General features: G+C 41.6%; 1 protein-coding gene across 5 annotated transcripts in view; it reads right to left on the bottom strand.

Moving 5' to 3' along the window:
* The window catches only part of RFTN1 (raftlin, lipid raft linker 1), a 202,387-nt gene that overhangs the window by 136,418 nt on the left and 39,744 nt on the right, over positions 1-26,225 (bottom strand). The window contains exon 1 of one of the 5 annotated variants that reach the window (XM_063722568.1): positions 18,434-18,513. The exons of the other annotated variants lie outside the window; for them this stretch is intronic. Within the exon in view, the coding sequence (XP_063578638.1) occupies positions 18,434-18,498 (65 nt within the window). The 5' untranslated portion in view covers positions 18,499-18,513. Of the gene's footprint in view, positions 1-18,433; positions 18,514-26,225 lie in introns of those variants that run through there. 5 annotated transcript variants of the gene reach the window in all.

Here is a 26,225-nt window from a genome sequence, read left to right as displayed (position 1 = left end):
TGAAATGATAAATTGTCTAAGATATTGGATTAAATAAAATATATCATGAAAATTAACTTGCCTGTTTTTATTTTTTAATGTGGTTACTAGAAAATTTTTCAATGGCATTCACAAGTCACATTGTATTTCTATTGGCCTGCTCTGTTCTAGAACCTTTTGTTTTAAATAGATGCATTTTCTTACAGTCCAAAAAAAACCATGATCCCTTGTTGACTTTTATGGAGGTGCCAATTTAATTCCTTTTTCAACATTCTTTAGCTACAGCTATGAGTTGAGGTCACTTCTTTTTCCCAAAATAAATCCATAACACCAAGGAATGGGGACAAACTGTCACAACCCTTGCAATGTGGGATCAAAAGAGTAACCTTCCCTGAAGCATATTAAAAAAGCATTTTTTTTCTTAACTAACTGTCGCTATTCCAAATTGGAGGAAAAAAAGTACAACTTTTTACTGCCTTCATGTTTGACGGTTTCCTCCCTGTGTCCCTTAAATGCCTGCTCTTCAAGAATCTCTAGTAACACAATCACACAGCTTCTAAAATGTTTACCTCTCAGGAGCCACTGCGTTCCCGACCTTCTTCTGCCCTGTTGGCAGGCCCCAAACATCCTCCTGAGTCACACATCTCACCCCATGCGGGGATTACAGGCTGCGAATCACTGCTCTAGCAAAACTAGAAATAACTGCTGGAGGCAAGCAGCCAGCTGGCATCCCACAGAGATTATTCATAGCAGAAATATCAATAGACAGTAGGCCCTCCAGTTGGTTGTGTTGAGTCCCTGGAAATGCTTTGTACTGAATTTTCCAGATGATTTATGTTATGCTCCAGAAAGGCAATGTCTCCCTCACACACTTAATAAATGCATCCGTGTGGTATTAATGTTTCAACTTAACATAGCTCCCCTTCCTGTACTTTCTGGTCTGGTTCCTTGGGGAGTGGAGTGGGAAGGCTTCATGATATCTGAAATCCCCACAAATTCATAAGAAATGAGTAGGATTATTACTTTGTTTTAACCAGAGTGCACTTTGTCTTAGTTCTAAATTATGCAGATCCTATTAGGCAAATAAAGAACAGAAATCTGGAATTGAATTACAGGAGAGAAAGCTGATTATTCATCAAATCTGGCTCAGGCAGATGGGTGGTGTATTGGCTCCAGTTCCTGATCTGGAGCCAGATTACCTGGGTTCAAATTTCAGTGCCATCCCTTACTAGCCATATGACTTTGGATGAATTATGAATGCTTATGGGCCTCAATTTTTGTCTACAGAGCATAAAAATAACACCTTTCTCATTGGGCTGCTATGAGGATTGAGATGATGCACATAAAGTACTAGAACTGCACCTGGAACTGGTAACTCCTCCATACATGGGAGCTGCTAAAATCATTGTTGTTATCACCATTATTCATAACCCTAATCACCTCACACATTGTTACTAAGTGTGACAGACTGTCATGTCCACAAGTTGATCCTTAAGTCTCGGAACCACTCCAGCTCTGCATCAGTATTCTTCAGCTTTCACACCTGACTTTAATTTCTCAGCCATTTCTGAATGTGAGCCAAAAATGGTCTAGAACATCAAGACTCAGAAAAATCAACGAGGAAAAAGCCATGCTGACAGACTGCTGCCTCTGACTTGCACCAAACTCCACTACAGGCTGCTGAAGTACTTATGGAAAGGGATGTGAGGAGGAAGGGGCAGGGCATGTCTGCAGTGGAACTGCAGAAGCCTAGAGAGCTGGTTCTAGAAAATGGCCCCATCTCTAGAAGTGAGCAGGAAGCAGCAGGAGGAGGGCTGCAGGAGGCCCCAGGGAGGCGCAGCAGGGGAAAGAGGTGGAATCGCAGCAGGAATACATTAAGGACACAGCACACGAAGCAAAGGCAGAAGACATGTCACCCCCATCCTGACCACTCTCCATGCCTGTCTCAAATCCATCCCAATTTGTAAAATTAAATGTGCAAACAGAAAATATTTCTCTGAAAGAGTCATAAAATGTCAGCTTCTCCACTTTCCTTCCTAACCCACAATTTTTAATTCCCTCTACTAACTGCCAGAACAAGGGCTCATATCTTAAATTCTCCTCCCACCTCAGGCCTACCTTGCTTGCAGCTCTGTCTGGGAGCATTTCAGGCAAAACATTTAAAATGAAAAAATAAGCCCTAAATGTCTATCCTTAGCTATGGCATAGAAAGGGGAGGCTGAAGAGATAGTGTCTGGCCACATCCAGGAGCACAGAGGTGGTGGCCTCAGAGAAGGAAGGCAGGTAGGATAAGAGCCTGAGGCCCATCCAAGGGCTCTCCCACTGCACCATGATGCTGCATGACCTGAAGTCCACCAGCATCCTGTTCAGGTTAATATGTCTCCCATGTCTATGCTCCCTCAGGTGGCTTCCATAGGCAAATTAGCTTCATCAAACAACACTAGGTCTTGGCTTGTCTCTACCTCCTGTCTCTAACTGCTCCTGAGGCAGGACAGGTACCCCTAACCCAGCATTAAAACAATAAGTTTAACAAATGCTATAAAATTAACCTAGTGTCTGTTCCACACCCATCAGAGAAGGTGTTATTTTGCCTTCTCTTACCTTTTCATCAGACCCTGTTCTCAAGTCTCTTTCTTTCTTTTTTTTTCCATCATAAGAAAACAAAGCCAAAGAGATGGCTGGGAGATGAGCTCCTAGGTCTCTGGTTTGCATGGACCTGAACAGATGGTGGTGACTTTTACCACTTGGTTTTGGTCATGTTGACTACAGAGGGCCTCTGTGATATCCCAGAGGAAACATTAGTCAGGTCATTAATATAGGATCTTCAGCTCAAACGGAGAACTCTGGATTGGGGATAGAAAACTGAGGCTCATGTACCTGTGCATAAATGCTCACTAAGGTCAGGAGCTTGGATAAACTCTCATTATGAGAGAACATGCAGACAGAAGATCAGGTCTCCAACCAAGAATTACCAAACTCTCAATATTTAGTGGCTGAGTGCAGATGGGCAGATATGCAAAGGAGGCAGAGGAGCAGCACGAGAGGCAAGAAGCAAAGCAGAAGAGTGCTGTCCTAGAAGTCAAGGGAAGATGGAACAGCAGAATGTCTCATCAGTGACCTCCTCTTACCCACTGTGTCAGATCCCCCAAAGCCCTTCATTCCTTCCAGGACACACGGTAGATGCCCCTGCATGCTGGACATGAAGTCTAATAGGGCACTCTCCAGTACACCCATGACTTTCTGCTTCATTAGCTGAATTGTAGGCTAACCAACAGCTGGCTAGGTGTAGTCTCAAACCTGTTTATGCCAGTTGCACTGGTTATAATGAATAAGCCTAATCAAATATTATATGAATACAAACTGAAATAGAGTGGTCCCCTCTTCTCCACAGGGGATATGCCTGAAACCACAGATAGTAAAGAACCCAATTGCTGCCAACTGGAGCACATTTCTCTTCATGTCTTCCACCTAAAAATTTAATGCCTTTTTCATCTTCACTAAGCACATGTCATGCAGTGGCCATAACTTTTGCAGCCTGAGGTGTGACAGCAAAACTACTAGCATGATTTTTTTCCTTCCTCACAATTTCATAGATGGAAGATTCATTCTTACCGTAGATCTTAGCAACTTCAGCATATGAGTTTTCTTCTTTCTCACTTAAAGGAAGCACTTTACAGCTTCATTTTGGCATATCCGAATTGCCAGCATCACTAGCTTTGTGCTTTGGGGCCACTGCTGAGTAAAATAAGGGTGACTTGAACACAAGCAGTTCTATCCCAAGACAGTGGAACTGATCAATGAGTGGCCACTAAGTGAGTAACGGGTGGGTATATTATGGACAGCATGGATACACAGGACAAATAGATGATCCATGTCCTGGGCAGAATAGAGCAGGATGGCACGAGATTTCACCATGCTACTCAGAATAGTGAGCAATTGAAAACTTATGCATTATTTCTAGAATTTTTCATTTCATATTTTGGAACCATGGTTGACTACAAGTAACCAAAACCACAGAAAATGAAACCAAGGATAAGGGGGAACTACTGTACAAACAGTGAATGAGAGTTATTCGTAAGAAACCAAAGATTCTAAAAAAAACTAAAAAAAAAAAAAAATAGCTGTCAAGGTAGATGAAGGTAAGGATATAATAGAAGGCGAAGGGAAAAGTAATTTTAAAATGTGCGGGGTTACACTCAGATACCTTTGTAAACATCTAAGGTCTCCCTCCATCTTCACAATGTTGATTGAAATGCTTAGCTACTGTATCATGGGTTTATGCCAAAAGATGACGCAGAGCTAGTCAGTAGAAACACTGTCAAAGACCACAGCTCTGCACCTAATGATGGGCAGATGAATGTATGTTTTCAATGAATTCATTGTGAAACACAATCATTTTATGTTTTAAGCTAAAATAAAATGTTTACAATATATATCTTTTAAAAAATAATTCCCTGTTCCAACCAACATTTTTGATTTACTGATCAATTATGGTCTCGACTGTGGCAGTGAAGGAGTGGTCAGTGTTGCCAGGCCCTTCAGTAAGATGAGGAATGGAAGACATCCACTGGATTTAGAGATCACTGGGAGTGGAGAAATGCAACCAAGTCAGGCTGAAGACAGTCAACTGTTATGTGACGATATCACGAGCCGTTCTTCCCTATCAAGTTCTTTTGCACGTAGTGTTTTAGAATTTAAATGCTGCTTTTTAATCTCCTTTTTTGAGCAAATGGTTTCAATGTATTTTACAGCAGAAAAAGCCCTCAAAAATGAGAATGAGGATGATGATGATGATATAAGTATTATGGAAATAATATGAACAATAGTAACAATGATAGCTAGCTTCCATTGGACATATATTGCCCACCAGATATTGTTTTATATGCTTTACCAGCATCCTTGCTTAATTCTCAATCTCTCCGCTATGTACTATTATTATCTCCATTTTAAAGATGAGAAAACTCTGGACCAGAGAAGTTGAGTAACTTTCCCAAGCCTGCAGAGCCGCTAAGGGTTGAACCTGACATTCAAACCCACGCATTCAGAGCCTATGCTCTTAACCTGTACACTATGAATTCTCCCTAATTAACTAAGCTAATGTTCTCATTCTATAGATCATAAAATGATGTCCAGAGGGATTAAACAATTGGCTAAAGAGACATAGCAGCACCAGGACTATAGAAGACACCCTCAGATCCCAATCCTATGCTTTTTCTACTATACCACAGTAGTGCAGCAAGTGAGTGTAGCAAGATCAGAACAAAATGACTCTTAAAAACCAACAAATGCTGCCTCCTTGCTTCTACACAATTGTGTGCCTCCAAGATGTTCCTTGCTTAAGGACTTGTTTAAGTTCCATCAATAGTCAGCTTCTTGGGCTCAGGTTTTCTTCGAAAGGTTGATTACAGCGAAGAAAAACAAAGCCTTTTAAAAATGTAATGTTTATTTCCTCAGTGAATTTGGTGGTATAATTGTAATTGGAAAAAAATAAAGCATGAACATATGTAACATGTTTACTGCCATGGGAGTCTACAATGGAAGAACCAGAAAAATAAGAATAGTTACACAGTGGTCACAAATATCCAGCATAAACCAGACATGCTTAATTTCAGGGTATGATACAAGAAAATAAATGAAGCAAATATTTAAAAGCAAATTCAACTTTCCAATTTTAATTTTAAAAGTGTTATTCAAAGACATTTATAAAGAGAGAGTGATATAATTAAGGCAAGCAAAATGCAAATAATGCAAATAATGCAAAATGCAAATAACATGTTATTGACCTTCTCCGTGTCCCAGGACTTCCTTCCCACAGTGCAGAAATGGAAGGCAGAAGACAAAAGTCAAAGCCAGGGGTGAACAGGGCATGATGCCAGACCTCTACAAGGAGTATGAGCTCCACCAGATCTGAGCTTCTCTAGATGACAAGGCTGCCACTGTAACCAGGTCTCCTTAGTCACATCTCTGCTCTCCTGATGACAGTCATTTCCGTAGTTTCTAATAGTTTCTATCACGATGATGCTTTTCTAAAAACCCACTCTTATATATCTTTACAGGGTCAAAATTTAATAGGAATTGCCAAATTGCCCCACATTGGTCTTATCAATTCACAGTCCATCTATGGAGTGAGACCATGCCATGTTGATTTCTCAGCAAAGTGGCAGCTGCTGAGCACACCTGCATCAGGATCATCTAGGGGTGGGAAGAGTGTGTTTACATTAGGAATGCAGGTCCCAGGCTGTCCCCAGATCTACTAAATCAGACCTGCACTTCAATAACCAGGGCCATTGACTTGTTTGCTCACTCAAGTCTGAGGACGATTGTGTGAGAGGCTGCCTGGAGCCACGTCTGGAGAAAGACTGTGGAGCTAAGGGTGAGCTCACTGGGAAACAGTTCCCAATCAATTCATAATGCCTGCACGGTGGCAGGAATGGGGGAATCGGGTAGATGGATACATAAGACACAAATCTCTCCTTTCTCCTCTCCTCCTCGTTCCCTAACTGCTTAGAGAATTCCTACTCATCCTTCACAACTCTTTCTAGAAGAGACTCCTTCAACCTATACACCAAGGCCTCCCTCCTTGTGTCAAGGCACCATCTAGCACTCACCATCACAGTTTTCTGGTGTGTCTCCCAGGGAAGGCAGGGACTTTGTCTTCTTCATTTTGTTCTCCTCACAACTAGCTTTTTGCCTAGTCCATAACTAGAATTCAATAAATCCTTAGCAAATGACTACGTGATTGAAAAAACAAAAACAAAGGATAGAGCAAATACAGAACCAGTTACTGGGAAGGACAAGACAGCAAAACCCGGCCTCCTCCTCTCCACCATGCTGTCTCCCATGAAGATCCCAAGTCTTCCAAGGGTAAGGAAAAACAGGCTGATATATGAGGGCTGGCGGCCAGCAACCCTCCCACTGCAGCCAGGCTTTGTCTCCAGGCCATTAACACCTCCTTGCTCACAAGAGTTGGACCCTGTTGGGATCAGCAAACAGCTGCAGCAACAGGAGCACATGACCCACCCAGTTTGTTTAGGTGGCGTGTGTTTGTGAGGAGAACTTGCTCTGTGGTGTTTTTCTATAAGATTACTTGGAGAAATGATGTTATTTTCAGGGGGTGAGGAATACCAAAGAGGCTTATTTGGCAAAAGCCACAATCTGTTCACTTCTACTTTGTGTGCGTATGTGAAAATCCTCACACTAGTAGCCAAGATTTTTTGAATCCACTGGGAAGAGACTCCAAAAACAGGTTGGGGGCAGGAAAACAAAACCCTAGGATGACAAGCATGCAAATTAGCACTGAAACCAGGCAAAGGACTAGTCCTGACAGATGAAAACACTCAAGCCAGCTGTAGGTAAGGATTAGGAAAATTCTAAATAGGGAAGCATTCTGTCCACAAGTTTTGTTAGGAGAGGACATTAACACCAGTCATTTATGGTCCTCAAAGCCCAGTATGTTGGTGTTGGGGGTAGAGGTGTCTGCTGTGTTCAAAGGACAGTGGCACTGAAAACTCAGGACTCAGAGACACTCTCCTGTTAACTCCTCAGGCTCTCAGATAATCAACTAGTAGAGTCAAAATAATCTAATCATGGACTATTAATGCACATGGCAAAAACTCAACGGATATCCTAGTCAACAGAATTCTACATCGGCTGTTCTGTCAAGATGATAATGAAACATCAGACAATCTGTGAGAACACGATGCCAAGAAGAAGAAATACAAATTGGGCTCCTCCATTCCTCATGGAAATTGGAAGATTCTAAACTAATCCATTAGCTTCACATCCCCTGACACCTCACCCCCACCACCCCCATCTCTGCATTATCATTCCACTTCATGAAATTTCCTGGGAATCCACTTACTATTCTGTGATCATGGACAGCAAATGAAAATCAAGTTCTCTGCAGAACATGAGCAAAACTTTACATTATAATGTAAAACGAGCTGATTAAGGGCACTTAATCCAAGAACAGCTAATTCTTAAGACCTCGAAGCAGAGTGGATGAAATGTCAGGAAGGAGGAATGCAGCCGGGTTCTAATCACACAGAAAAATGGATTCCAGCACTCGACAGGCTGCCTTATTAACAATTACAGTAACTAGGGCTGTTCTTTTCGAAAGAATGCCTAGCAAGTTAGAATAAAGACCCCATCTTTGGAGATCTGTGGTAGAAAGAATACCCCTCTTTTTAGAAAATAAGTTACTCCGGCCTTTGGGAGCATCCTAAAAGATGAGAGGAAACTCAAGGAGAATGGTTTATCTTTCTGAATGGTTTATCTTTCTAATTTCATCTCATTCAACTTCTCACACATTGGAAGGTGATTGTAAACTCAGGTATGTTAGGAATAAGTCTATTATTAAAAAGTAATAAACACCCTCCGCTGACCAAACTCTTAGAAAAGGATTACAGAACCACTTTTCACTTTGAAAAATTCTTGAGGATCCCCTAAGAACTTTTGTTTATGTGGGTTACATCTATCTATATTCATCACATTAGAACATTTAAAACTAAGACATTTTAAAAATAAGAATACCCAAGCACATATTAATTAGTGATGATACCATCATGTGTCATGTAGCCACAGGAAAACTCCATTGCACGCTTGTCAAAGAATAAGAGTGAAAAAGGTGAACAAAGGTCTTAGTATCATTTTGAAAATAGTTGGGACCTTAAGAACTCCCAGGGGTCCCCAGACCACTCTGAGAACCATTGACCTAGAGTCATGTCTGGTTGACATAGAAATGTGTTAGAGTTATAGAGAGGTCAACTCTTTCAAGAACCACTTCTGTTATAAAAACAAACACTTTGTGTATTACGTGTCAATAAAAAGTTTTTTTTAAATGACAGATGCCACTGCTATAAGAACTTTAATAAGTATATGTGAAACTTTCTGGTAGCTGGCAGGAAAACTGGCTCTTTAATCTTTTACAGTTCACCACATTTGTTTTACGGCCTCTGCAAGTACAGATGACTAACTGCTTCTACGCAGAGCTGTGCAGCGTTTCTGCCAATGGCCAGGCCTGTTTGGGTAAAATCCATTCCGTTCAGTAAACACTGCAGGGAGGCAAGTCACATTAAGAAGCAGTTTAACTCAGTGGTTAAGAGCCCAGGCTCTGGATTTAGACTTCCTGGGTTCAAATCCTGGCTTGGCCTCTTGCCAAGTGACCTTGCGTGAGTTCTTAATCTTCTTCCAAGTATAAAAAGGAAGAATAACGATATTTACCTGGTAGGATCTTCATAGGAATCTTATGAAGGGTTACATTTCTAGGACATAGTAGTACTCAATAAATGCCAGTTATCATTATACCTTCTTTTACGATATACAAGGCATCCCAAAAGTCTCAATACAGTTTTATGCTGAAATTTCAGAAATATAAGCATTACAAACTTACCTCAAATACCACTTATTTAGTTCTGTAAATTTTAAGTAATAAAATTTTAGTTTTTTGTTTCGGTGCCTCTAATTGAAAGTGACAAGTGCTGCCTGAAACAAAAATTACATTACTAATTTCATAGTGGAGCAGAGAATAAGTGTACACACAACTGTTAGACAAAGGAGACTTTTTACCATTAAGACTTAATTCGATAGACATGGCTGTGGTCTGAATGTGGCTCCCCCAAATTTATGTGTTGGAAACTTAATCCTCAACGCAACAGTGAAGGGAGGTGGGTCCTTTTGAGAGGTGCTTAGGTCATGAGGGCTCAGCCCTTATGAGTGGATTAATATCATTATAAAAGGGTTTCACAGACAGAGTTTGGTCCTTTTTGCCTTCTGCCTTCCACCATGTGAGGACACAGCATTCCACCCCTCTGGAGGATGCAAAAACAAGACACCATCTTGGAAGTGGAGATCAGCCCTCACCAGACACCAAACCTGCCAGCAACTTGATCTTGGACTTCCCAGCCTCCAGAACTGTGAGCAAAAAAAATCTTTGTTCTTTATAAACTACCCAGTCTTGGGTATTTTGTTTCAACAACACAAAGTGGACTAAGACAGACATTCTTTGAGCACCTACTATGTGCCATGCTTGTGTTAGGTACCAGGAAGATAAAAGGAAACAAGATGAGATGATTAGACAATAGAGGTGTACAAAGCCAGCAGGGGCAAGCATGGAAATAGATTGCTACAGCATGTTCTGCTGTATTATTCAGGTCCAGGTATGCTCGGGGTGCTGGGGTTTCAGGTAGTGGGGTGCTATGCCCAGGATACAGTAGAAAGGAAAAGGAAAAGTGTTTCTCTCACTGACATTTGGAAGACATTTTCCCTCCTCATGACGTGAATTTTTCCTTTCACTTGTCATTAATTCTGTTCATCTGCAAGAAGCCCATCTATCTATAGCTTTCCTTTTGCAGTAGCTTTTCAATAGTGGATCTTTATTGAGCTTTTCCATCTTTGTAAACCGTAAATTGTCCTTTCAACATGCATAATGACAAGCATTTCGACCCACACACTCTATTTACATATCATAGCAACAGCCTCTTATTTAGATGTCAAATTCCAGCAACTAAAAACTCAGATCCACAAAACAGCAAAAAGCCAAATAATCCTCAAAACCATAATGCTTTCCATAAACTTCAGTTCCCTTTGGGCAGTCCTTCAGGCCATATAGCTGTTCTTTTTAAATACACATTTATAATGAACCTGTTCGTCTGTTTTTCTAGCAGGTTAGAAGTACAAAAACCAGGGGAGTCATTTGAAAACATGGTGCTTAGCTTCATGAATTCCCTAAAAGGTATAACCCAGGGCTACTGGGTTTTCCTTTCTTTTCGTTTCTTTCAGACAGCATCTCACTCTGTCACCAGGCTGGAGTATAGTGATGCCATCACAGGTCACTGCAGCCTCGACCTCCCAGACTCGGGTGATTCTCCCACCTCAGCCTCCCGAGTAGCTGGGACCACAGGTGTGTGCCACCATGCCCAGCTAATTTTTTGTATTTTTTGTAGAGATGAGGTTTCGCTGTTGCTCAGGCTAGTCTTGAACCCCTGGGCTCAAGCAATCCACTTGCCTTAGCCTCCCAAAGTGCTGGAATTACAGGTATGAGCCACTGTGCCTGGCCACTACTGTGTTTTCTGAAGGAAATTAGTTTTAACAGAACCAGAAAGGACTAAGTAATATCCACAAAGTATAACAGACACCTAAACTCTTACCTGAAGAGTTATGTGCCCTAGTAGAAAACTATTTTTCATTTCCTCATATCTCAAAAGATTGAAAATTACAAATCCTAGCACTTTGGGAGGCTGAAGCGGGAGTCTCTACTTTAAAAATTTAAAAATGAGCCAGGAATAGCAGTGTGTGCCTTTATCCCAGCTACTTGGAGACTGAGGTGGGGCATTGCTTAAGCTCAAGAGTTCAAGGCTACAGTGAGCTGTGATCGCGCCACTGCACTCAGCCTGGGTGACAGAGTGAGACCCTGTTTCTAAAATAATAATAATAAAAAGTAAATAAATGAAAATTAAAAATAAAACAACTCTACATTCAAAATTTTCTTAAAATTTTTCTTAAAAATTCTAGTCCATGTGCAGAATTCACTTGCTTAAATAAGCTATCACTTATATCTAGTCAATATCATCATGTTATAGAAAAAAGTTGAAAAAGGAACATATTATAGAATTACTAAATTATGTGCCAAAAAAATGTGCCAAAAAAAAAAAAAGAATTACTGGCCATTGTTATTTATTTAAATGCTAGAAAAAAACTCTAAGATTTATATACAACAAGTTTTGAGAGAAGTTTATCATTTTTTGGCTCCTATAACTTCTAGTTATTTGACATTTGCAAACTAAATTGGAAAACTAAGAAAATTAAATGTGATTTTTTTTTCTTTTCAGATAACTGAAGCCAAGACATTTTTGAGAACATGAATTTTCCATATGATTGACTTATTTCAATGCTTTGAGTGGGCATAGCTTTATTCTAAATTTTTATGAATTTTAGAGTTGATTCAGAAATTACAATGTGAATATTATATAAAATCAGATAATAATGTAGTATGTAAAATATGTATGATGGAAGGAGTAAAGTGTGTGGATTATTCTGGCCCTGCAAAACACAGAAGTGTCTCAATTTCTCTTTTTCCACTGTGATTTTTATCTATTGTGTTATTTTGATATTTGCACATTTACTGGGAGCTGGCAGGATGAGTTGCACATGGGTAGCATTTATATTAACTAAATTTGGTTTTCATTTTAGAAACAAATTCCTCCTCTCTTCTTTTTTTCTGCTGCCAAAGCCCAATAGGCTTATAAATAAATACACAGCCCACAGGAAAGACTTGAGGAGGTTCAGGTAGACATTTCATTTGAATTTCCTGAGCCTGGTTTTATCTTAACAGCCCTCATACTCTTTGGACCACATCTGGGCAAGCAAAGTGAAGTGGGAAATAAAATAGTTGGATCAATGACGTCAACAACTAACGCCACTGTCCAAAACCAAAACCTCACATTTCAAGCAGAGGCTGGGTGGGGAATATATATTTTTTTAACCTAAATCTTCTTCTCATTTTCTCCTGTTTTGGTTAGGGTAGAAATACCATGTAAGAGGCCTGTTACACAGACAACTAATGCGAGAGACACGTGAGCAGACGTCACTTGAGCCTCATTTTCCATGCCAAAATTCAGGATTTAAGGTCTAAAACCATAGAGAATATTTTAGAGCCAGATGGTTCCAGAAAATCTGAGACATGTGGCCACCACAGCTGTGATGTGGCCCACTCTGTCCCACCTACCCACCCCAGAATTTCTTACCCTTCATAAGGCAGCCCCTACTCGAGGCTGGCCAGACTTCTTCAACAAATGACAGACAAAGCAGGCTTGGTCCCAATGTAAAATGAAGTCTGAGAATCCACTGCTCAGCCATTTTGGAGAGTGAGATGAGGAGGCCACGCCACAGAGGCCCTCGGGCAGCACAGCTGCCATGACAATATGGGCCGGTGCCAGGAATAGGAAGGATCAAGTTAAATGTTTGTGATCCAATAACAAAACCACAACACGGGCCCCATTAAGCAAGGTTTAGGTAGAAGCTAATGAACTGAATCTAATTTTCTTTTGACCATCTTTGACAAGGAATAAGCTCTGCTATAATGAGTTTCCTAGGCAATTCAAATATAGACATTACAGTGGGGCTCAATAAAAAAAAAAAAAAACTCTCACAAAGGAGCTGATCTCCTCAAATAGACTCTAAGGTGGTTTAACTTGGAAGCATGTATTTCTTTAAAACTCTTCCGTGAATAATCAGGAATGATCATCCATTTTAAAATACTTTTTATATTTCCATTTTTAATTAAAAATATATACACATACACGTACATAAATACATACACATATATGTATGAATTTTCCACCAGGAAACCCACACTAAGTACTTAGGGTTTTTCTGTACTAATTGAACACACTATCACACTATAACCCAAAGGCCTGGCCACAGACAATAGCAGATGCTTCAAGAGAAAGAATAGAGCCCTTTCAGCCAATTATACAATTACACGATATGACCATGTTTACATTATCAAAGGGAGGCAGACCGAATTACCTACCTACTTCAAATTAATAACCCCATTTACCTCAATTATCTGGCAGGCAGGGTCTAAATAACCTGAGTAATTACTTCAATTCATTCAGATGGTATAGATTTGGCCTGTGTGTCCACAAGAAATTTTTCCTTCCAGTACACACACCTTAAACCATCAGCAAATATCAAAATGCACAATAGCAAACTCCTATCAGTTTCGTCTATAAGCAGTGTAAGCAAATTCTCTCCATTATCTGGCAGATTAAAATTTGTTATACTCTTAATAATCCAGGTTGAGGTTTTCTTTTCTGACAAAAACTCACTGGACCATAGAATTTTAGAGCTAGGAAGTACCATCCAGGGCCCACAGTCTAAAAGCCAGCTCCTGGAAGCAGTCCAACCAGAAATCCAGCCTGCTCACTCATAGCACGTAAGGCAAGGAGGTCTGAAGCCCAAATGCTTGGGTTCAAATCCTGGCTCTGCCACTTACTAGCTGAATGGCCTTGGCAAGTTCCTAAACCTTGCCAAGCCTGAGTCCTCTTCTGTACAATGGTGGTAATAAGGGAACCTGATTTATAGAGTCAGAACAAGGATTAAATGAGACAATCCACATAATGCACTTAGTATGCTTCTTGGCACATAACTACCATTGTTAAGCCCGTACTATTATTATTCTTATAGCAGCACCACCCTTAACAGGTTCCCCCAAAGGATGTGTCCATGTCCTAATCCCTAGAACCTGTGAATATTACCTTATATAACAAAGGATGTGATTAAGTTAAGGACCTTGGGAAGAGGTGCTTATCCTGTTTTATACAAGTGGTCCCTAAATGCAGTCACATGGATCCTTATAACAGACAGGCACAGAGAGTTTTGAGACAGACACACAGGAGAAGACATAGGCACATGGAGCAGAAGGCAATATGAAGACAGAGCAGAGAGCTGCAGCTACAAGCCAATGAATGCAGACAGCTGCCAGATGCTGGAAGAAGCAAGGAATAGATTTTCCCTCTAGAGCCTCAAGAAGGGGTGCGACTCTGTTGACACCTTGATTTCAGACTTCTGGCCTCCAGAGCTCCAAGAGACTATATATCTATTGCTTTAAACCACCACATGTGTGGTAATTTGTCATAGACAGCAGCCCCAGGAGACTAATACACTACCTCAATGGGTGCAGCTCTTGTTTGACCTTTAAACTACAACTTGCAGATGTTAACAGTGACAATGATAAGGCCAAAGATAAAGGTGCCTAAAAAACGGAAACACCAAGGGCTGGTGTTATGAATTGAGCTTAACAAAAGTAAAGAAGCAGAAGAATGCAAGAGACAATGAGCAAAGAGGTTTGGTTGAAGGATACACAAGGGTTCGGGGAAGGAAACACAGGAAGCATGAGGCTAGAGCCTGATCCTGTAATGGTTCTCATTCACTAGAGACAGAAATCTACAATGCCAGTGCATTGTTTGTTTCTAAATAACATGTTTATCCATTCAGTACTCTATGCTTTTTCTTTTTATTTATTATGCTTGGAGTTTGTACGACTTCTTGAATCTATGGGTTGATCTCTCTTACAAATCTGGAGAAATTCTTAGCCTCAAACACTGCTTCTGTCTCATTCCCTCCCTCAAACACCGCTTCTGTCTCATTCCCTCCCTCAAACACCGCTTCTGTCTCATTCCCTCCCTCAAACACCGCTTCTGTCTCATTCCCTCCCTCAAACACCGCTTCTGTCTCATTCCCTCCCTCAAACACCGCTTCTGTCTCATTCCCTCCCTCAAACACTGCTTCTGTCTCATTCCCTCCCTCAAACACTGCTTCTGTCTCATTCCCTCCCTCTCTGCTCCTTCTGAGACTCCAGTTATACATATCTTAGACTTTTCATTGTGTCCCACTTGTCTCTTACACTTTTTTCTACATGTTCCATTTTTCCCTGTTTGCATTTCAGCTTAAATCGTTTCTACTAACCTGTCTTCCAGATCACTATTCTTGTCTTCTGCTACATATGATCTCTCTGTTCAAACCCCATCCATTGAGTTCTTAATTGCAGATATCTTTTCCAAGTAATAGAAATCTCATTTTATTCTTTATAGATTCAAATTCTTTGTTTAAATTTTTCACATTTTCATCTATTTTATCCATTAAAAATTTATTTTCTTGAACATATTAATTAGTTATTTTAAATCCCTTTTTTGCTAAATATAATTCTATTTACTCTGGATCATCTGTGAATCTGTTTCTATCATTTGTTTTTCTCTCATTTTTGGGGAATGGTCACATTGACATACCTAATAATTTTTGATTGAATACCAGACATCATGTATTAGAAAGTTGAAAAGATTTCTGATGAAGTTATCTTCCTCAAGAGATGGCTCTCCTTTCTTCTGTCAGGAAAATAGAGTTAGGGATAGGGGTGCGGGCTGATGACCTAAACCAATCAGGAACTATTACAAGACTCAGGTTGCTCCTGGCTTACACCCTTTGCTAGGACTTAGCCCTCCTGGACTTCACTGACAGCCTGGTGTGTTCACCATGCCCCCACCCCTCCCAACCTCCAAAAGCAGGAACTAAACTGTAAATCCTTATTGTCTCAGTACCAGAAGATTACTCAACACCCCTTCTGCTTTCCAGAGGGATTCTGCTTATCTTTCGAACCTCTCGTCCCATGCAGTCCAGAATTTAGCAACTGTCTTGAAGGGAAAGCCAACTGTGCATTTTCGGCTCCTCAAGCTCCAATTTTGTCTCTCCACTCCAGTCCCAAGAGAACACCAAAAGCTCTGCAGGTTTATTTTTCCTAGAGCAGCAACATTCCGTCCAAGCAAAGCCTAGGTCCCAATTATTTTGTCAGCACTCAGAATTAGAAATCTCCCAAAAATAAAGTAGCTACAGATCGTCAGCTCACCTCTCCACAGTTCTCCTCTTCTTGATATTTTAGCCCCCCTACTCCTCATTGTTTCAACACTTCCCAGATTTAAACAGAATGTTGCTTTCTGTATTTTATATAGTTTTTGTTGTTCTTCTTGGGATCATTAGTTTGCCTCAAACTACCCAATCCTAGCCAGAAACAGAAATCTTTCCTTTATATTTTTCAAAGTGCTTTCATTGTCATAATTAGTTTCCCCTCATATAAACTAATAATAAGAAGAAGGCAGTATTTTTGACTCTGATATTTTAGAGCACAGTTCGCCAGTGCTGGGCAAACTATGGCCCACAGGCCAAGTCCAGCCCACTGCCTGGTTTTGTAAATAAAGTTTTATTGGAATACAGCCATGTCCACTAACGTGCATATTGTCTATGGCTGCTTTGACACTACAAAAGCTTTTGCAGATTTAAGTAGTTGTAACAGAGACCACATCACCCACAAAGCCCAAAATATTTACCATCTTTCCCTTTACAGAAAGTTTGCCAGCCCCTGCTTCATTTGAAGGAAACTGAAGTTCAGACACATTCAGTGACTCGCAAGTTAACCTTGGAGAGAAGATTGCACGTAAGGTCCCCTGATTCTTATTCCAGCCATCTCCCCACTCTTCTAATTTGCTTCCCATCACAATGATTTATTATAATCATTTTTTAAGATTAACACAACAAGGATAGAGACAGAGGGGAATGAGTTTGAAGCAGACAGTCCCAGTAAGGAAAAGGGAGGTGTCTCAGCGAACACAATTAAGGGTCTTTCTATTTTTGGAATATTTGGGGAATTTTGGCAGTCACCTTGGAAATCTGCTAAAACAAATAATGGAAGGCAACTATTCAAGGATGCCACTTCAAGGTAAAAAAAAAAAAAAGCCTTAATATTTCATAGAGGTTTTTGTTGTTGTTGTTCAGAAAATGAACATGTAAGGAAGAAAAATGAGAAGTATCCTGAAGAATGTGTTCAATTTTTATCCATTTGATTGCTGAACGCTTTCATCAAGGCAATTCTCTGAGCAGAGGAAAAAAATATCCCCAACAGAGTATGGCAGCTCAGAGGGACACACACACACACACACACACACACACACACACACCATGCCTGATTAAACAAAAGAATTTTTAAAAATCCAAAATCCAATACAGTTCCAAACTTAACAATAATTTAAAAGAAAGGCCACTTGCTTTCCCCTCTTCTGCTTTATACAAATACATGGTAATTTGCTTCTTTTTAATAATTTGTACAATCTGATGAGTGGTGCAATTTAGCCCCCATGTCAATTATGGATGCTAAAAATTTCAGAATTATAAGATCACCAAAATTATCACACCCACCAAAAAGACCTGCTGGGGACAGCTAATCTTTTTCTTTTCACTATACCTTGTGCAGAAGGCTGAGCAGGGGATGTCCACATCTTGCCAACCCTGGAGCTCCATTTTCCCAGGGAGGACTTGAGCAGGAAAAGCAAGATGTAAGATAGAGAAAGACTAATTCATAAAAGTAAGGGAGTCATGCCCTTAAAAAAGAAACACAAACTCCTCTAAAAGGTGAGAAACAAAAAGCTCTCGGGCCTCCCTGACAAGATTCCATAGTTGTTTCTCTCAGCGCTTAGATTTCTCCAGAGGCAGAAAGGCAGAAGCAGAACTTAGCTCACATTTCTTTGAATGAGCCATTTAAATGCCCATCACTCCACATCACTCTCATGCTCTGAATTCTTCTGTGGCTCCCCAGTGCTCAATTCTGGGGTCCAAGCCCTTGAATGCAGGATACACCATGCACCACAATCTTGTATCTCTCATCACATTCCATTTTCAGCCACTGTCCGCCTAGCACGTCCTGCTCTTGCAACGAAGAACACTTTTAACCTGCATCGTCCTGTCATCTCAGCTTGCAAAGGAACAGGTACACATAAGGACTGCATTCCTATTCAGGGATTTACGTGGGAAAAAAGAAATCAGTGTTTTACTTTACTTTTAAAGATGTAATATCTAGGAAATCCCTGTTGTCATTTACCTATGATAGTAAAAATATTGCAAAAATTACCGAATTATGAAGTATGAAGTGACCTCCAACATCATATACTCCAAATTCCTCAACTGGTGGTTCATGAAGCTCAGAAAAGGATGCAGATGATTCCTTCTGCTCTCTGATGAACACCTAAAGGCGGTTTCAGAGAAGCAGCCATTATGCCCCTTTCCTTCTGGGCCTGAACTCAGGCTCCTTCCTAATTTAAGGAAAAAGTAAAACACCAACTATCCTCAGAAACCAACCTTCTTTACAGGCAGAAGTTTCTTCCAACCTGTTACCTGAGAATTTCAAAATCATACCTCCTGTCTGCCAAACAAGACTGCCAGCTTCTCAAAGCAAGAACTATACTGAGGTAGGTATAGACACTCATGTACACAGAGACACACAAGGACACACATACACACGGACACACACATACACAAACACACATATGCTTCTCATAGCTGAAAACATGGAAGGCAGTCCATCTTTCTAGACAGTGAGTATCTAATACAAGTCAAGACACAGTAATTACGCTACAGACAAAGGGAGGGAGGATAAAAAGGAAGGTCACTCTGATTGAAGAGGAGATGGTTAGTAGGGGGATGGATGCAAAGGCCAGATGCGGGGGAAAGAAAGTGGCAGGCCTAAGGTCAATTCTTATCTTGTCAGTGTGGAGAAGAATGTGTTACCAGCAGCGTTTAGCCTAATGATGTGTGAGAGATACACAAAACAAAAAGGGTGGTGAGGGTTTTGGGTAGAAGGAAATCATGATCGTAGTCCACTCCTGAGCTAAAGGCCTGAGCCTGGGAACCAGTGGGAGGAATGAAACAGAGGGATGAATAGAGAGATGCTGGAAAGAATAATCAAGTGGATATGACGGCATTGGAAATGAGAGAAGGCAGGAGAATAAACCAGAGTGCCTTGGTCTTTCAATTTTGAGGAACAAAGAGCCCAAGGTCAATAACACCTCACTTATGCAGAGGCCCCTTGGCTCACAAACTCAGCCATCCAGATGCAGCCCCCTCCTTCTCAGACTGCTCCAGTGCCATCCACAACATTCCACATAGGCCCTACACACAGGACATGGCCCCGGCTGCCTCCACTGCCCACCACTCATCCTCGTCTCTACTGGATCCAGACACTTGACTCGTTCATGATCCTCAAACATGCCAAACACATTCTCGCCCCGGAAGGAGCCTTCTGTAAGAGAGTGGGCAGGGCCTGAGCCTCGGGGAATGCCCAGGGTTAAGGAGAAGCAGAGAAAAGCCCTCAAAGAGGAGTGGCCAAAAGAGGTGATGACGCTGCGCCATGGAAGGGAAGCCAGAGATGCAAAAAGCCAACGGCAGTTCATGCACATCAAAAGCTTCAGGGGCATACAAGTGAATGGAAACAAAGTTCAGTTGAAGAAAGGAATAAAGAAAGGAAGGAAAGAAGACAGAAATGGGTGAAAGCCTTTCACAGCAAATATCTCTGGCAGACAGAGCAGGGAGCAGACCTCAGAGGAAGGAAGTCTAAAAGAGCTTCATCCCTCACCCCACCAGTGCGTTTTGGCAGCACCCGCCTGAGAGTAGGCTTTGGGGAAAGAGGGTGAGAGAAGCAGGCTCACTCTTACTACTACCCCCAAATTAATTCCTCAGCAAGCCTTTCCCATTCATTATCGTCATCTTTTCTTCATAAATCAAGTCTGCCAGACTCAGAGACTGGAATATTCAGGAAGTGCTTACTCAAAACATAGAAACATCAATATGGAGACTGCAGACCCCAGAATGATAACAGGGTGAGCTATATTTACATCCCACGGCTGGTGATGCCTCAGCACACTTCACTCTCTAGAAATTCCATAGGCTTAATTTATGTGGCTCATTCCTCATTCCCTTTCAGCCGACAGCCTTCTTATCTTTTTCATTTGGAAACTTATCTGTAGGATTTCCCAAACCCTCACTGTCATTCATTTTCGAAGTACCTGCATTCTGTCTTGAGTTTCCGGTAGATAAGTAGGGCTCCCTTAGATGCTGTCTGCCTATACCCCATGACTGTCAAAAATGTCCCCACCCCGGGATCAGGCATCAGATCCTAACAACACTGACAGAGTGAAGGACACGTTTCTCCCTCTGGTGGGATTTTCTCTTCCAAGCCATTAAAACACTTTAAGATGCCTTTTCATATCTTTGCTATCTTTAGATTAGATGCTTAATGCATAAATCAGCCCAAATAGAGTGATGGAGTAGCGGGGACAGGCTGACTCATTTCCTCACGTACAACCCAGCGTTTGAGTTAAAAAAAAAAAAAAAAAAAAAAAAAAAAACCTTTACTCAGAAAAAAGATAAGGCTAAAATCAGATCTCAGATTAAAAATGGTAAGGAAATTGCAACTAGCTGTAGCCAATTCAAGCTGAGCCAATTATCACCAATCGTAAAAGATGACTTATAAGAGGCCCTGGTGCCCCAGTACAATGGAGCAATTAAATCTTTATAACTGAGACAAAAAAAATGCCACATAATTAGACACAGCCAGAAAAGGGTACGTATGCTTCCCTTTCCTGTGGCTGGCCCATTAGGGCAGGCATGCAGCCATTTCTTCACTGCCAAGAGGCCAATCCATTCCCATCACTCAGCCTGCCTGAATCGCATTTGACACTGGCCACTAAGGTGGAGTTTCCTTTGGCCACAGGCCACTAACAATCCTTGAGTTCCCTGCCTATCCCGCATCCAAATAAGTATAAGAATAACAGTGTCCTTATCCCACAGGTTACGTGTGAAAAATATCTAGCTGCCTATTGAAGAAGTCAAGGGCATAGCTTCCAGAGCTAGGCACCATGGTTCAAATCCTAGCTGTGCAACTCCCTAGCAGTTTTCTCATCTGTAAAAGGTGCATAATCATAGTATATACTTCACTGAGTGTTGTGGGGATTAAAAGAATTAATATATGCGAAGGACTTCGAAGCGTGACTGGCATATATTAAGTGCTATGTGAGTTGGCTGTTGTTATTACATACTTCCCAATAGTATCATTATCATCATCATCATTATTATTAAGCACTTCACAATAGCAAGAGTTGCCATCAGCAGCCAGTTGTGAGGCTGTTATGCTTATCCAGGCAGGACAAATCTGGGCCACTGGTTAGAGGAATGGAGAAGACAAGCTGACACCAAGAGACAGTGCAAAGGCAGGTGCACGACCTTCCACAGATGCCTGGTGCAGGTGGGAAGGAACTGGAGATGCGAAGCGGGACTCCAGGATGCCGCACCAGGGAGCATGGTAGGGCGTGCTCCACAGAGGGAAGGGGGGAAGAGAGAGGACCAGGAGCTTGGGGCAGACACGCTGACCTGAGGCCCCTCCAGACTTCCACAGAGGACGGCCTTGGGCCCAGAGGATGCTTGCTCACCTTGAACATGAAGCTGCTTCTTTTTCCCTCCTTGCACAACAGCATTGACTGGACACAAAGCCAAAGTCAACCCCAGGGGAAGATAGGACAAATAATCACAGCAAGTACATCCCCAAGGACCCTTTCTGTTGACACAGGGACATTTCCTGAAGGTTTACTCTGCCCCAGCTGCTCCAGATATGTTATCTCATTTCACCCTGACAATAACCCAGAGGAGCTGTGTGCTCAGAAAGGGTTAAGTGACTTGCTCAAGGTCATGGGGTTAGCAAGGAGCAGAAGTGAAAATTGAACCTAGATCTGTCAGAAAGAGAGGGGGGTCCAGGCTACAGACCCAGAAACTTGTGTTCTGACACCAGAGATGGGATTTCTCTGGGCCTTCATTTGTCTATCTTTAAAATGGGGATATTTGTCCTTCCTGCTCCACTTCTGGTATGACTGAGGAAGCTCCTATAGATAAAGTCTCCTGCAGATAACAACTATAAACTCTGCACACACACATACACACATACAAACATAAAAACAAAACAAAACAAAGCAACTTTCTGAGGGCACTGGAGAGGAAGCCAAGGCAGGCAGATACTGGAGGGCATAACGCTTGCAAGAAAAGTACTGCACTGGGCGAGGTTTTGTCTCTGATGGCTTTTAGCCCAAGGGCAGGCCCTGGTTTGTACCACAGGAGCAGCTAAAACTCGGACAGAAACCCACAGTTTACTGGCTTGAAGAAACAGAAGACAGAACACAGAGCTACTTCAGCTGGTAGAATATGAAGAGAAAACCCCAGAAAGGCTACTGGCTTGAAGAAACAGAAGACAGAACACAGGGCTACTTCAACTGGTAGAATATGAAGAGAAAACCCCAGAAAGGAGAGAGCCAGAGAAAAGAGCCCCAGATTCTGTGTATAAACTCTGCCCAGATCTCTGGCAGACTCCTGAACCATGCATGCACAAGGTACTCCCTAAGCAACCCAGCTAAGGCTAAAAGAATGAATTTCAGCTGCCACCCAAGAGACAGAGTTGGCAGCTGGAGTCCAGCTGCTTGTTTGCTAAAGCAAACAAACAAAATCAACAGTCATCAGAAGAATATAACAGAATCCAGAGTCTCCACACCATCACAGTCACAATGTCCAGGATACAATTCAAAATTACCACAAAAATGTCATTAAAAATGTTACCCATTTTCAACAAAAATGGCAATCAATGAAGACCAATCCCAAGTTACACAGGATGCTAGAATTAACAAACAAGAATTTCCAAATAACTATTATAACTAAATTCAATATCTGTCCAACCTACCTCACAGAGTTGTTAAAGGTAAAATATGCAAGCAAAAAGTGCTTTGGAAAGTTTCACATACACTGCATCTAAAAAATAAAAATAGAAGTGGTCTCCACTTTTTATATCTGTTCCCAAAAACCACAGAATAAAGCAAACCATTTTAATATGCATCACCTTTCTTCTAGGAATAAGTTACACTCAAGGACTGATCAAAACCCTATTTTTAAATAAATCACAAAGACAAAAATGTGTGATTATAAATCAAGGCCTATAATGCCTATTGCACCACAAATCATTTTAAAATGCAAAATGGGCCACATGTCACAGTCTATTTTATGCAGTGGGAGGAGACAGTATGCATAGTGGTTACCATCATTGGTTCTGAAGTTAGACAACCTGGGCTCAAATCTTAGCCTCATGACAGAGACGCTTTCTTCCAGGGTGAGTTACTTAGCCTCTCTGGACATCAGTTTCCTACTGGAAAATATCAATATTAATGGTCCCTGCCTCTCAGGATTGTTGCAATAATTCACATACAGGCCTGCATAGCAACTTGGTGCACAGCTGAGTGCTTAATAAATAGCAGCCACTGTAAAGGAGGTCAGGGAGAGAAGGGGACTTGCCCAGCATTGTCCAGCTGGCCAATTACAGAACAGGGAGTAGAACCTGGATCTGTTTTTCCATTTTTAAAACTCTTCTTCACACAAGTTTTTAAATAGACACACATGCACTATAAATTGGTTATCCCAAGTTCCTTAAGCATTCTAAAACACACACACAAAAACACAAATTATAGCTCTGTCATGGCACAAGTTTGATCAAAAAATTATGAATTTTAGAAATCAGAATATTTTATTTTTAAACTATTTTTTATTCCTTTGAATTTGAAAGTCTTAAGATGTGGTTTAGAAGGACACTCTCCTTTTTAAAAGGTGACCCTGAAAATTGTACATGAGTGCTTTTCTATTTCCAATCACTTTCACCAGCGCCCACACCAAGCCTCAGAATTCACTCACACATAATCCTCGATAGCATCTTCATATGGGGGGGGGGGTCTCGCTGCAGCCTTTGTAAGCAGAGACCAAGCACCTCTTGAATATGGTTCTTTGCATTCACCATTTTTCTTTTCTCTTCCTTCCCATTTCCCTAACAGCTGACACAGCATTAAAGAAGTTAAGCTGTTAAAAAAAAATGCTTGAGGAGTTAAAGAGGAAAAGTCACATTTCTTTGCCTGAATAATGTGAGGATTGTTATACCTGTTTGTGAAACTTGGGACTTTGTCTTTAAAAAAAAAAAAAAAAAAAAAACAGGTGTTGGGATGGAAAGCCACTTAGAAAGGCAAACTGTTCTTCTCTGCATAGCCCTCTTGCTCCCCGTGACCGAGTGAAGGGCTTGAGAAATAAACTACAAGTATTAAACACTAACTGTAAAGAAGAAACAGAGATCATCCAAATAGGCAGATCCAAACCTAAGCCGAGAGCCTCTGGCCCCGTTCTTGTTTTGTGAGAAGAAATTAGAACCTTAAAAAGTTTTCAGAATAAGACCCCAAACAACCAAGCCAGGAAGAGGACAGAAAACCCGGAGGAGCCCAAAGGGGTGCAGGAACTTCTGACAGGTGTATGGTGGGAGGACTGGACCAGGAGGCACTGATGAGAACTCAGCCAGAACATTCTAGAATTACAAGGAACAACTGGCCTGATTAATATGCGGAACCTCGGCAAGGCAGAAATGATTCTCAGTTATGTTTCCCACTCCAGGAGAATGTGACTTCCTGTTCGAAATGGAGGAGGGCTTTGTCCCAACACATGATGATCTTCACAGGCTGACATTCTGGTCTCTTCATTACACAGGAATGACGCCTGAAGCTGAAGTGATTAACACAATGTTACACGACTGAAAGCTGAGGCAAGGGGCCAATGTGGAGCCATGGTGAGTCGCCAAGAACTCTGGATTCTTCCAGGGGCTGGCACTACCAGGTTGACTGGCCCTGGGAGATTTCTTTCTCCATCAATGGCCTCAGTTTCCTCATCTGCACAGAGTCAGACAGGTAGGGCGACCCCAAAAGTTCATCTCCCTTCTAAATGATACGAGGAAATCTGTTGGCTATTAATGAACTCATCGATAACACTCATTTCCCATTTAGATTTTCTGAGGAAGTGACTTTGGACAACCATGGTGTACACACACGTACACACATACACAAACAGTACTTTCAGTCTGCAATTGCCTGTCTATTCCTTCAGCACAATTAGGTCAACACTGTTGACCAGAGTATACCACCTCCACCCCAACACTGGGCCGGACTCCATGATACCAGGTGACTGGGTGTGCTGTGGGGTGCCAAATGTCCACATATTGATAATCTTATCACACCTATTGAAAAATCCGGTAAGACTTGAACTACCTTCCTGTCAGATGATTAAATAAGGTCCACAAAAATACTCTGTATTCTTTTTTTTTTTTTTTTTTTTTTTTTTTCCTGAGATAGAGTCTGGCTCTGTCCCCAAGGCTGGAGTGCAGTGGTGTGATCTTGGCTCACTGCAATCTCCGCCTCCTGGGTTCAAGCAATTCTCCTGCCTCAGCCTCCCAAGAAGCTGGGACTACAGGCATGCACCGCCATGCCTGGCTAATTTTTTTGTATTATTTTTAGTAGAAACGGAGTTTCACCGTGTTGCCCAAGCTGGTCTGGAACTCCTGAGCTCAGACAATCCACCCGCCTTGGCCTCCCAAAGTGCTAAGATTACAGTTGTGAGCCACTGCACCTGGCCAAATATTCTGTATTCTTGAAAGCATTCTATTAGTACAAGGCATTTTTACTTTCTTCCACCCTGCTAGCTACTCCCTCAGAGAGGGAGCGTCCCTCAAAGTCCTCCTACTTCTCCCTATCCTTCCCTGTCCTAGAAGCACGAAACCTACCTCTCCAGGCTGCCCTTGCCCTTGTGAACACTGACTTCTCTGACCAATGCCTGTGGCCCTGGTGACCTGGGGTGTGCCACATTCCACACTGTTCTGTCGTGCAGTTGCCCACCCAATATGGTGAACAACAGCCCTTGGAGATGGATCGATTAGGACAAACGTCCTCATTTTGTAGATGAAGGAATGAAGGTTCAAAGGAATTCTTTACATCATTCCTGTCTTGGGGACAAATCTTGTACTTACGTTTGAC

Source organism: Pongo abelii, chromosome 2 (genome assembly GCF_028885655.2).
Source record: "Pongo abelii isolate AG06213 chromosome 2, NHGRI_mPonAbe1-v2.0_pri, whole genome shotgun sequence".
In the NCBI taxonomy this organism is placed as follows: domain Eukaryota; kingdom Metazoa; phylum Chordata; class Mammalia; order Primates; family Hominidae; genus Pongo; species Pongo abelii.
This window is presented reverse-complemented; position numbering and strand designations above follow the sequence as displayed.